Here is a 13,009-nt window from a genome sequence, read left to right on the forward strand (position 1 = left end):
TGGAAATTGTTGACATTCTGCTCGTTGACTTCACGGGAGTTGAGGAGCTTGTCGTTAATCATGTCTCCTTCAGAATCTTTTCATGCTATTCTGTTCATAGTCCAGTTGCATTCTCTGATTTCATTTGCTCCGCCATCCGAAAACCAAATCTTCCTTGTAGCCTGGTTGTTCTCGCCTCCTGTAAAGCCTTCGCTATAAGTAGTAGCGCATCAGCTCCCCTTCGTGCACTTTCCCGATGAGGGTCTGAGTCCGCCAAGCTCAAAAGCTGAACCTTGAAGGCCTGATACAAACCCATTTCTATCCTATATCCCGCAGAATCCAACGCATCATTAAACCAATTGGCCGATTTTTGGCAGGGGGGAGGAGCTGGCTGCAATACTGGGCTAAGATCCTGAAGCGAATATTCTTGTTCAACACTTTCTATCGAAAATGCAGGAAGTTGAAGATCAAAAATGGATTTATTTGGTTCTTGACCGAAAATGCCATTAAAAACGTCAGCAGCCCTTTCAAGCAGGTCTGAGTCTGTTTCTTCTTCTATGCTTTTTTCTTCGGTTGCTCTCGCTGCTGTTTCCGTAAGACTTGATTGAGACGTTACCGACGCAGAAGAAGGAATTGGTGGAAGGAGCGCTTGGACTCCAAGCTGGCTTTTCACCCCACCTGGCAGTGAGGCTGCTTAGGTTGCCGGTGTAAGTCCAGTTGTTTGCGGGAAAAAAGGTGATTGCATCATTGATCCGATAATGGCGACTACCCATAGATCGTGGTTCTCAATGAAAAGAGAAGGAATTGATAAAAGATTTTCTTGACAATAAAGGTGCTTATGCACTTTTATTGTCCGTCAAAATGGACAAAACAAAATTCAATAAAACGTCTAATAATCTTTCAACCATCGCAATTATCAAAAGCCTTTCTCTCCTTCTTCCCTCTTCTCCATCAAACTCTTCCCAAGGCTTTTCTGAAAATTGTGAACAATGAATGCTGAATGATAACAACAGTGAATAGTGTACATATACAAATACAAATAAATCTTCACTCACATACATACATACATACAAACACAAATGCATTTCCTTTCACCATCACCAACAAAATAACAAACGTTAAATAATAGTGTTAAATTCAAACTGAAAAATGGTTGTTGAATGATTAATTGTGCAAAATCAATTGTGAAAGTGAAAATATCAATAAAAAAAAAAAGAATAATCCCCTTCTTTTCCTTTCTCCCTTTCTCCCTTTCTTCCCTTCTCTGACACCTACTCTCTAACACATGGTTGCTCATCTCCTGCTCCTTGTCTCTACCAACACCATCCGAGTTGTACTTCGATCTTCTCTTCTTTACAACCACCACCACCGCTGCAATCACAAACACAATCGGCACCACAACTGCCACAACAATCACTCCTGTGTTTGTTTTTGGTTCGTCTTTCTTTTCTGGATCTGGTTCCTTCCTCTTCAGATATTTCTCATACACATCCTCTGGCTCAACATCGACATCTGCTGCTCCAACAACCCACCCTTAATTCCCTTCATCGTAGTTCTTTGCAAACTCATATGCATTATCCTGCTTGCTGAATGAGTCAAAATCTGGAGCCACAATGCACAACGACACTCCTGATGTTCCTTTCCCGCTGTTCGTTCCATCAATCTCCAGTTTGTTCTCTCCTGGAAGCTCAAGATTCCCACTCACATGCTCCATCTCAATATATGCCGCACCTGACTTCCCGTTTTCTGCCTTGCACTCCTTGAATGTGCACGCCTTTGTCCTTCCCATCTTCACCTTCGAATTCTCCTCTCCCAGCGCTATCTCCACTCCTGCCGTCTTCCCACTCTTTGACTTCACCTCTTCCATCTTCAGCCCTTCAACAACAACAATCGCCCTTTTTATCTCTTCTGTTCCATCATTCTTCTTATTCTCTTTCTCCTCTCCTTTTATTCCATTTTTGATGCTCATTGCTGCTCCCTCTTCCACTTCCACCTTCTTCACTTCCACATCCTCAATCACAACTTACTTTGCTCCTTCAATCAAAAATGGTGTTGCTGAAAATTTCACTTCGTTCTCCGAAGTGCATTCAACCTGATTCATTGTCAATGTTCCTAGACTCACTTTTACAAGATGGATTTCAATTTCTCCCTCTGTTGGTCATCAAAGCGACAGTTTGAAATTGAAAGTGATGCTGATTCTGTACCAGGGTGAATAAGCGCTGATGGATCTGTGTTTGCTTTCAATCCTTCTGTTCCTTCACTTAATGTTATTGGGAAGTCAAACATCAAGTATCCAAATGAAATTTCTTTCTTGCATGTGAAAAGATCATTATTTGATTTTGCATCGCAACCGATCTTCACTTTTTCATTTGTTCCTGCTGCATTTGTAATTCCTCCAATCATTACTCCTGCTGATTTATCAAATGCCATTGCTTCAGCTTTTAGAACATCAGTAACAGTTTCGTCTTTGATTTCTTTAATGGAAAACGCTTGATCGCTCGTTTCTGCAAGCAAATCATAAGCTCCTTTCAAACTTCCAATCGGTGATTCAAATGTCTTTCCACCTCCCCCAGTTGCCCCGCTTTTAACAAACACAGTTGTGTCCGTATTCGCTGGATCAGCTGTTTGTGACAAAATAGTTAATGCAAAAAATATCACAGAAATAATTCCTTTCATTAAAATAGGCTTTTTCAGTCTTTCAAACAAAAAAATGATCGTTTCTCATATTCAATGTATTGTTAATAGAACACATAAAGGTTACACCTAATTTATGGAATCTATATGAATGCAATTTCTGACTGCAAATACTCGAAGTGTACCAATACAGTTGCTGTTGGAGCAAAGAAAAACGCGGAATAATTGCGTTCCATAATAAAATTTCACAAGAAATGTTTTATCATCTGTGGGACTGATACTGCATGTGTGCAAGTTAATTTCTATCAAACGCGTAAACGGAGTATATTTTCTTGAGGATGGGAAGAGGGAGATTTTTTTGAGGAATGCGATGCTCACGATGGAAAGATGAAAAATAGATATTATCGTGCCATCTTTTTTGATGGATTATTTTGTGGAATGTTTTGTGATGTGGCTGCTTGCCTGGGCAAATGGTACTTATAAGCCACCTCACAAATCTTTACAAAACAAAGAAATGATTTAAGTTATCAAATTGTTTTTTAATGTTAAGAAGTATGATATGTGGAAAAATCTGTATTTATTTATCAGCCTCCCATTCAGATGCATCAGTTCCATCCCCAGCCCCATCTGACGATGTATCTGTTTCAAGTTCATAATCGGATTCTGAAGATTCTTCTTCGCGTAGCATTTCAGCTCCAGCCTCTTCTTCCTCTTCTTCTGGACCAAAAGCTTCATCCTCAAGAGCTTTGTATTCTTCATCAGTGTATTTCACAACATTCGACACACACATGGAAAAATCAACTTTTCGATTTCTGAAAAACAAAAATGAATAGATAAATACTTGCATTCGATTTTGTCTCACTCCATGTGAAGGAAGGAATTTTCGAAGTGCAGCCCACAACGCTTCGATATGATTTGTGCAAGCGCCTGTGATTGGATCTGAATAAGTGCAAAATAACATTTCATGAAAAAAACACAATATAAAAAGAAAAAAAAACCAACAAAATGCTCGGAATGATTGACGGTCTTGTGTGTGAATCCATTCTCACTCAAAGAAGAATATGCTTTCCATTGATCATAGTGAATTTCTGTTCCGGAACGAATATATTTTTTTATTAACGGAATTAATACTGAAGCAGATCGATTAACAATTGGATAAACAAATGCTTTTCCTCCACGTTCCTGAACACCGAAAATCCATATCTGCTTCTTCGCATGGTCTAACAAAAAAGAAAAATTTAAGATCATGTTTCAATAGATAATGAATCAAAACCTCTCCTATATTATCGCCTTCTCCAAACAGCTTCATCGATTTCCACAATGCGTCCAAGACCTCCTATGGGAGTTTGTATTCCTCCTATCATCTGAGCGCATGTTCTACCGCAAACGCAATAATAATAAGATGCGCTATGTCTTTCGCATGAAGTTAGAGGTGATGATTGTTTAATATTGAGATGATGGTAAAAGATGAAAGGATCAGAATAAGATTAGAAATTGAAATTCTGTCCCATAAGAGACTTCTTTACGGCATTTGCGGTATCTGAAGAACCATTTTCCTTCATTTGCTCCAATAAAAATTATTAATGAACGACAAGTTGTTATTGTGCATCTTCTTGCAGTGTTTATCACATTGTCGTGAAGCCGTTGCATGGTTTCTCCATTATCGTAATATATTTTTCAACAAATTCAGTTTTTCTTCCATTGCATAATTCAATTTTTAACGTTCAACAATGTTTTTGGTATAATATTTATACTCATCAATATCAAAACCGACAATAATGTGTACAAATATTTTATGTTTTTTATGGATTGATCATATTTTTTTTCAAGAAAATCTGATTTTTCCGCTTATTAACGATTGATATATCTTTTCAAATGTGGCTTAAACATATAAAATAAACTTTATCTTAAATTTAGCAAGGTGGCATATAAGTTCCATATGCCCTTGCCTGTACCAGTGGAGCTTGAGGGATGAGTTATTTCGTTCTCTGGAGCTTTCAGAAAGTGTGTTTTGAGTTGTTTGGGTTTGACATATTTTTTTTGGATTATTTTGTTTTTCAGAGGACGTTATTGAAGTTTATTTTTTTGCTTATGAGGCCATTTTTGAGAGTGACGAAGCCCGGAGCAGAAGATATCTGGAAATAGCAGATGGAATGGAAGAGAAGGGATTGAAGCGATTATTCAAAATTGTTTCTAGTTTTTATGAGGTTGCTGCTGAAAGAAAATGCAATTCATTGGAAAAGGATCCTTTTGTAGCCCTGCTGCAGGAACATTTTTTGCTGAGATGTTGATAGAAATTATGTTGCTGGGGTTAGAATTGAGACAAGTTTGGGAAGAAGATTGGCTTGAAAAAGTGTTTAAAAAGAAAGAGGAAAGGCTGAAAAGACCCTTTGTTTGTTGGTTGAACGATGCGAATGCTATGTGTCATCAGATGCAAATTCGCACGTTCCATCAGCAGAAGAACTGTTATTTTGAGTGTTTTGATATTTGAGAATTGCTTGGAAGAAAGAGGGGAATGAGGAAACTCAAAATGAAATCGAAATGCCTTTTCTGCGCTTGAGTGAAACAGGAGTCACAGTATGAACTTATTTCTTTTTTGAATTATTATTCGGATTTGTTGAATATTTATTTATGTTCATCAGGATTAAGTCAAAAGAAGTTGGCATATAAGATGTTGCAGAAACCATAAAAAGCCTTCAAGAGCATCTGCATTTGGCACAGCTTGACTGACAGTTGAACACAAGAGAGTTGGAAGGGCAATCGACATGAGTGGAGTGGAAAGGGGGAAAAGGCGGAATGAATATCATTATTATTTAAAGCTTGTAGAATGCTTGGAGCTTCTTTTTCAATTGACAGTTTTGATGAAGTTGAATTCAGGTTGTTTGCTGAATGGATGGCTCGAGGGTTATTGAATGTTGTGGAGTTACTTGGGGATGTCAGATTGCATCACTCGTTTTGCAGAAAGCCAACCATTGTTGTAAAATGCCATTCGAATTGCTGCTTTTCTGGGTTTCTGTTCTTTTCTAAGTTCCAAATAGATTGAAAGAATGCTCATTATGTTTTGTTGGCAGAACTTGTGGTAGGTTTTGGATTGAGAGAATTTTGTGTTGAAGAAATTGGGCACGATGAATGCACAGCAATTGTTTGAGATATTTGGAAGCATGATTTGCTGATTGGAAATATGATGATTTTTTGTTTCTTTTTTATTATTTTCACGTTTCGTTCATTTAATAAAAATGCAAGAAATGGAATACGATTGAAAATGGATTATTTTTTTCACTGATCGCAGTGAATGAATTATTTTTGGCATGAAATAATAGAAATTTTTTTTTCTTTTTTTTTCTTTTTTCTTTTTTTTTTCTTTTTCTTTTTTTTTTTTTTGCAACTGGAATAAACTGTTCTTTAATAATAATATATTTTGAATTAAGCTCTTTCCAAAATTTTGGAATTTATTAAATAAAAACAAAAATATGGCTTATCATTTTTGAAATCACACTTTCGTTAGAGTTTTTATCAAAATTTTCATCTCGATGGGATTTTTGAAAAAAATTTGTTTCTGCAATAATAACATCATGAACAACGTGTGTAAACAGTTAAAGTTCTTTTTTGACAAAATCCCATTGAGATTAAAATATTGATCAAAATTCGAAAGAAAGGATGATTTCAAATATAATAAGTCATATAATATTTTAATCACTTTCCGATGCTCACCCAAAAACCAATTTATCACAAAAAAAGATTTTTTTTTGAATAAATACTCAAATTTTTTAATTTTGAATAAAAACTTTACCTATTTTGAATCAGAAGTTTACCAAATACGAATAACAAATGGTGAAATTCGTTAAGCAAAAAATATTGTCACAAATAAGATGAATTTTTGTAAAAGTGGTTGATATTAAAATAATGTGAGGTTTGTAATTATTATTTTTTTGATTTTCAAAAGTGAATTCTTTATTATTCAATCAATAAGAAGAAATGAGAATAACTTTTAATGTTGATCAACATTGATCAAATGTTTAATTTGATAAATCAATCAGTTTCATCTAACAGGAGCCATGTTTGCTGTGACTACCATTTTTAAAGGTATTGAATGTTATATTTGAAATTGTTATTGTTAATTTAATGATATTTTTTGAACATAGAGTTTGGAGAAAAAGAAAATTCTTTGGTTGAAACAGATGGAAAAGTTGACATTCCTGCAAATCACAAAAAATGCAATGACATATATTGCTTAATTGCTTTCGGAGTTGTTGTATTACTTTGGATTATTCTATTTATATATTCATGTGCAGCTTCAAAGATGTACGTGTTTCTGAAGCCAGAGGCATCGGAGTTTGTAAATTTTGTTTTTTTGAACAATTTCACAGATTTAATGTCACACAACAATCCATTTAGGGGAGTTTATTGTGGAGTGAAGACAAATGTCAGCGATCAACGGAAAAATAAGTACTTATTAATAACTTACACTGAAAAGTGGTGTGTGAAGTCGTGCCCTTCAGGTGATCATCGATGCGTATGCAAGGGCGAAAGTCCAAACTCTATGAGTTCGAGTGAATGTCAATCGAATGGATGCGCTTTCTTTTCAGACGGTTATTCTTCTTTAAATAATGTGTGTGTTATGAAAGAATCAAGTGATACAGTTACAGAATTCACGAGCAGTTTTGTGGGTAGTTTTATAAGTGGCATATGGACGGTCGTTGTTGTAGCATTTATTGCAATTGCTCTTTGCGCAATTTGGATTGCTTTCATGGCTTGTTGTGCGCGAGGAATTGTTTGGTGCTGCCTGATCGGATCAGTTGTTGCTATCGGATTAGTGGGTCTTGCAATCGCAATTGTTGGCATTGTGTTTATGGCTGGGGGAATGAATTCTGAGAATGATAGTTCCAACAACAACAAAACTAAGTCTGTTGAAGGTATTTCAGGATCTTCCCAAATTCTTCCATCAGTTATATACAAAAGCAACGGAGCCAGCCTATTATCTCTTCCTTCGGTACGTGTGTACTCAATTCCTCGGAGAACAAACGACACAAAACCCGAACATGAAGTAGCACAACACGTCAATTCTCCATATTATGATCCTTATTATGATCCTTATTATGATCCGTATTATAATCCGTACTACAACAACAACACGAACAAAAATTCCCCCTCAAAAGGAAAAAATCAAGGAACTTCAATTGGAACTGTAATAGGAGGTGCGCTGCTGGGGGTGGGCGCTGTACTTTTGCTCATCTGCAGCTGTTGCGGATGCTGCTTGTACTGTTCCAGCGAGCGAATCGAACTTGCTGCGCAACTTGCAGCGGAGACGTCAAGTGCAATTCGCAAAAATCCATTGCTTCCGCTCATAACAACGGTCATCTCAATACTGCGTTTTGGCTTGCTGTTTCTCGTCGTTCTGGGCATTGTGTGCCTTGTTACGAGCTATCCAACATACAAAGTGGGATATCTGACACTTTTAAGAGTTCCCGGCTACTCAGCTATCTTTTACATCTATGCGGTTATATCGTTTGTGTGGATGACATCGTTTCTGACTGGAATTAACGAGATGACGATTGGTGGAACAGTCGCGACGTGGTATTTCACGAGGGAGAAAAGCAACGTTTCGTTTGTGGAGACGTTCAAAGCGTTCTGGCGCACAATCCGCTACGGCAGCGGCAGCGTCGCTTTCGGCTCTGGGATGATTGTGCTGTGCACGATCCTGAAGATGTTGCAGGAGCAGGCAGCCAGCATATGCAGACAAGGCGGGTCACCTCTGATAATAATATGCTGTTTAATTGACTGCATTCTCAGCTGCATTATGCAATTCTTGGAATACATCAACTCGCAGACGTACGTTATCATCTCAATTAAGGGAACTCCTTTCTATGAGACGGGTAAGCAATCGATTTTACTTATGATCCGAAATGTGTTCAGATCTGCTGTGCTCAATACTGTAATTCCGATGGTGTTAGGCATAGCAGAGTTCTTTATCGATATTTTATGTCTGTTCTTCTTGTTCCTTATGGCGAGGCCGATGTGGTTTGGGCTAATGAGTAAGGAATATGCTGAGATTACAGGGGAGAACTTGCAGTTGGGATGGATTTTGGATGTCGTTATTGGATTTTTTGTGACGGTGTTTGTGGTGGACACGATATTTGACACATACACGTTTGCAGTGCTTTCGATGTTTATCTGCTTCCTTCTGGATGAAGAGATGGCAATAACAACCCCGACTTGGGGGAAGTTTGCGAGTCCAAATCTGCTGAAGCACATGAACGAAGCAGCGAGAAGGGGATATCAAGAGGCTCTGGAATATAAGCAGAACGATAAAGAATTTGATATTAGCTATTGGAGCATCCCCGAAGGTTGCGAGAACATGACTGTACCGGCTCCTCCGAACCAGCTTCCAAGCCAGGCTCAGACCATGCAGCCATACAACCAAGTGATGGCTGTGAATCCACAAACGGGGCAACCAACTCAGATAGTACAAACAGTGCAAACAACACAGCCACAGTATGCTCAGCAGGCTTATACTCAACCAGGTTATCCACCCCAACAGGGATATGTCCAACCAGGATACCCGCAGCAACAGGGATATGCACAACAACCACAGGGATATGCACAGCCGGGTTATCCACCACAACAGGGATATGTTCAACAAGGATATGTACAGCCAGGATATGTTCAACCAGGATATGCACAGCCAGGGCCACAAGTGCAGCCAATGCAGCCGGTACAGACAGGTTATCCGCAACAAATGCAGTCGTATGGGCAGATGCCGCCACAGCAGGCGAATACGATGATGTCATCACAGCAGATTCAAGCAGCACAGCAGCAGAATGTGGTGAGTGGTTACGATAATTCATCGGCATAATAATAATAATAATTATTATTAATAAAGCAGACCTGTTCAAAAGAATAGGTAATGATGATTCTCTTGAAAGGATGTTACATGGAAATTACACTATTTTTTCATTTTTGAAACATTTTGACTTATGTTTCAATGTTTCATTGGTCCGTTTTGGAGACTTCTTGTATGATGTTGAATTCTTCGATTTTCGAAGTATAAAAATGAAAAAAAAAAATATGTACATATTTGGCAAAAATAATAAAATATTTTAAATATTTTTTCTGTATTTTGCCTGATATTTATTTCTTGAATTTTTTTTTATTTTTATTTTTCCCAATAAATTTTGTAACTTTTATTAAAGTTACAATGAAATGAATCTTTTTTTCATTTTTTTTCGCTTCCTTAAATTGTAATGCTATTGTTGTTTTCATGTTTCAAATGCGTCTTTTTCAAGTTATTGTCAAATTGTGCATTCTCAATTGTTAAGCATTTTTTTGAAGAATACACACATTTTTTTTTAAATTATTCTTTATTCTTTAATTTTTTAAAAATCTTTTTTTTTTTCAAATTTCATTTTTTTTCAAAATTGTTGCTGTTTTCAATGATGCTTTTAAACAGCCGATTTTGTTTGATGACTCGTAAGCTTACTCTTTTTGTGAGTCAACGAGAGGAAAGATTTGATGATACTTTGTTGCTTTTCATAGGAATTGTATTTTTCTCTCTTCTCTCTCTCTCTCTCTCTCTCTCTTTGTCTTTTTTTTTCTCAATTCTCTTTCTTTTCTTTCTTTTCAACTTTATCTCTTTGATTTGAATTTTATTTTCTTTCAATTTCTTTCAATTTCTATCTTCTTCTTTCCCTCTTTCACATTTTATATCTTCAGTCTTTTTTTTTTAAAGACTTATGAAACGTTTTATTAAAACAATCAGTTTTTAATTTTCTTTGGTCGAAACAATTTTGCTTCGGTCAAAGGTCGAATTGAACGTATTGCATTACTTGCATTACGCTCTTTTCATTCTTTTTAAGCTATTTTTATTTTTTTTTATATGTTTTATTTAAAGGAAGAAAAAACATTTTTTTTTTTTTTGCTCCTTTTTGCGAAATATCGTTTCTTTTAAAATGAAATATGCAGAACACTTTTTGAATGAGATTCAATTGCTATCTTTTATTTTTCTTTCATTCTCTTTTTCTTCAAAATAAAAAATGAAAGTGTTTTCATAAAATAAAAACAGAAAAGATTTTGCGATTTGAAAGAGAATGATGTTGTGAGAAAAGTTGAAGTTGTTGTGATGCATCACAAGTTAACGAGCTGAATGCTGTTAAAAACAGATTTGAATTTCCACATCAAATGTGATACCATGAAATTATGATTCAATTTACACATTGATAAATCTTTGAAAAACATCACATTTCCGAAAAAAAAATGAGTATTACTCTTTGAATTTTATTTCATTTCATAAAACTGGGGATAATCTTCATGTTAAAGCCAAATGTCATTTGTTAAGCATGCTTCGTCGCAAATTGATCAAAAATATCAACTCAAAAATATATTTATGCATCTTTTTTGCAAAAATACAAAAAGAATAAAAATACAAAAAAGATGTTTGTAAACAGACATGAATCGATCTTTAATCTTTGCCTAACATTCAATTTAATCAACTTCTTCAATTTTCGGTCCTGAAGAAGAAGAAGAAGGTGGAGGAGCATTCTGCGATGAAGAGAATCCAGAACGGCCCAATCCTGCACCAGCACCGCCCATCTGTGCCTGGTTGAAAAACGGATTGCTGCTTTGATCCTTTGGAGCACCAGCTTGCTGTCCTTGTGGCTGCTGCTGCTGCTGATATGCCTTCATCATGATGGGGTTGGCAAAGTCCTCCAGCTCCTTCTGCTTCCTCTCATACTCCTCCTTCGTGATGGCCGTGTTCGAGTGGATCGATTCCAGCCACTCAATCGCATCCTTCAGCTTGCCTTCCAGCGCATTCTTGTCAGACTCAGGAATTGCCATCTTCCCTTCGCTCAGAGTGTTACGCAGCGAGAACACATACGATTCCAGCTTGTTCTTCGCATCCACATTCTCCTTCACTCGCTCGTCTTCCGCTTTGAACCGCTCTGCCTCAGCAACCATCCTGTCAACTTCTGACTGGCTCAGCCTGCCTTTATCATTGGTGATGGTGATCTTCTGGTTCCTTCCCGTCGCTTTGTCCTCCGCTGCCACTTGCAAAATGCCATTCGCGTCGATGTCGAACGTCACCTCAATCTTCGGCACACCTCTTGGCGCTGGTGCTATGCCGTCCAGATGGAAGGTTCCGAGGAGGTTGTTCTGCTGCGTCATCGCCCGCTCGCCTTCAAACACTTTGATCTCCACACCCGTCTGGTTGTCGCTGAACGTCGTAAACATCTCCGTCTTGTGGCACGGAATCGTTGTGTTCCTTTTGATCAGCACTGTCATCATGCCCCCAGCCGTCTCAAGCCCCAGTGAAAGTGGGGTCACATCCAACAACAGCAGATCTTCCCCTTTCTGCCCAATCGTTCCCTTCAGCACTGCTGCCTGCACCGCTGCTCCATATGCAACCGCCTCTTCGGGGTTGATGGACTTGCACAGTTCTTTCCCTCCAAATCTGTCACGAATCAATTGCTGAATACGAGGAACACGAGTTGAACCTCCGATCAAAACGATTTCATTGATTTGTGACTTGTCCAATTTTGAGTCCAGCATCGCACGATCCAATGGGTCCAAGCACTTTCGGAATTCTGACTCGCACAGCTGCTCAAACTTTGCGCGGGTGTTGACAGAGTTGAAGTCCAACCCTTCAAACAGAGAATCAATTTCAATGGTTGCTTGGGTGGATGTTGACAGAGCCCTCTTTGCCCGCTCGCATGCTGTTCTCAGGCGCCCAACAGAACGTGAGTTGCTCATCATGTCTTTCTTGTACTTTCGCTTGAATTCGTCTGCCATGAAGTGAGTCAAGATGTTGTCGAGATCTTCACCACCGCAATGAATATCTCCTGCTGAAGCTTTAACTTCAAAGACACCAGAATCCAAGCACAAAATTGAGACATCAAGAGTTCCTCCTCCGTAATCGAAAATGAGAACGTTCATTTCCGACTCTTTCTTTTTATCCAAACCATAGGCAATTGCAGAAGCTGTTGGCTCATTGATGATTCTGAGGACGTTCAGCCCTGCAATTGTTCCAGCATCCTTTGTGGCCTGGCGTTGGCTATCGTTGAAGTAGGCTGGGCAAGTCACAACAGCTTCTGTGACTTTGTGTCCAAGATAAACTTCGGAAAGGTCTTTTATTTTCGACAGGACCATTGAGCTGATTTCCTCTGGTGAAAATTCTTTTGTTTCACCTTTGTATTTGACCTGATACATTGGCTATCCCGAACGATCAACAACTTTGAATGGCCAATGCTTCATATCATTTTGAATTTCATTATCATGCTAAAAGTTTTATTAAAACAAAAAAAGAAAGAAACAATAATTTTTTGAATATTCCGATATGTGATTAATACGACCTTTATAAAATATTTATTTCCAATCTTTTTTATTTTCAAGTTTTATAAGATAT

General features: G+C 37.7%; 6 protein-coding genes across 6 annotated transcripts; 1 reads left to right on the forward strand and 5 right to left on the reverse strand.

The window, feature by feature from the left end:
- Positions 1–94: 94 nt before the first annotated feature.
- On the reverse strand, positions 95–752 carry MONOS_9863 (uncharacterized protein; the record flags this gene model as incomplete). Its single annotated transcript, XM_067880401.1, has 2 exons — positions 95–672; positions 749–752. The coding sequence occupies 2 exons, from the start codon at positions 750–752 to the stop codon at positions 95–97; spliced, it is 582 nt and encodes a 193-aa protein (XP_067727350.1).
- Positions 753–1,513: 761 nt separating this feature from the next.
- MONOS_9862 (uncharacterized protein) lies at positions 1,514–1,948 on the reverse strand (the record flags this gene model as incomplete). The annotated part of the gene is made up of 1 exon (XM_067880400.1): positions 1,514–1,948. The coding sequence occupies one exon, from the start codon at positions 1,946–1,948 to the stop codon at positions 1,514–1,516; it is 435 nt and encodes a 144-aa protein (XP_067727351.1).
- A 155-nt stretch (positions 1,949–2,103) lies between these two features.
- MONOS_9861 (uncharacterized protein) lies at positions 2,104–2,655 on the reverse strand (the record flags this gene model as incomplete). Its single annotated transcript, XM_067880399.1, has 1 exon — positions 2,104–2,655. The coding sequence occupies one exon, from the start codon at positions 2,653–2,655 to the stop codon at positions 2,104–2,106; it is 552 nt and encodes a 183-aa protein (XP_067727352.1).
- A 535-nt stretch (positions 2,656–3,190) lies between these two features.
- MONOS_9860 (uncharacterized protein) lies at positions 3,191–3,403 on the reverse strand (the record flags this gene model as incomplete). The annotated part of the gene is made up of 1 exon (XM_067880398.1): positions 3,191–3,403. The coding sequence occupies one exon, from the start codon at positions 3,401–3,403 to the stop codon at positions 3,191–3,193; it is 213 nt and encodes a 70-aa protein (XP_067727353.1).
- A 3,265-nt stretch (positions 3,404–6,668) lies between these two features.
- Positions 6,669–10,593, forward strand: MONOS_9859 (putative Choline Transporter-like (CTL) Family Protein; the record flags this gene model as incomplete). Its single annotated transcript, XM_067880396.1, has 3 exons — positions 6,669–6,696; positions 6,756–6,945; positions 7,009–10,593. The coding sequence occupies 3 exons, from the start codon at positions 6,669–6,671 to the stop codon at positions 9,464–9,466; spliced, it is 2,676 nt and encodes an 891-aa protein (XP_067727354.1). The 3' UTR covers positions 9,467–10,593.
- Positions 10,594–10,806: 213 nt separating this feature from the next.
- MONOS_9858 (putative cytosolic heat shock 70 protein) lies at positions 10,807–12,970 on the reverse strand. The gene has a single exon (XM_067880395.1). It carries the CDS (start codon positions 12,811–12,813, stop codon positions 11,092–11,094), a length of 1,722 nt encoding a protein of 573 aa, XP_067727355.1. The 5' UTR covers positions 12,814–12,970; the 3' UTR covers positions 10,807–11,091.
- Between the last annotated feature and the right edge of the window lie 39 nt (positions 12,971–13,009).

The sequence above is a fragment of the Monocercomonoides exilis genome, assembly GCF_001643675.1.
Source record: "Monocercomonoides exilis strain PA203 chromosome Unknown scaffold22-1379369, whole genome shotgun sequence".
Lineage (NCBI taxonomy): Eukaryota > Preaxostyla > Oxymonadida > Polymastigidae > Monocercomonoides > Monocercomonoides exilis.

What these genes read in the sequence shown, in the direction of transcription:
- MONOS_9858 (XM_067880395.1), bottom strand. Translation starts at nt 12,813, where the DNA reads ATGTATCAGGTCAAATACAAAGGTGAAACAAAAGAATTTTCACCAGAG.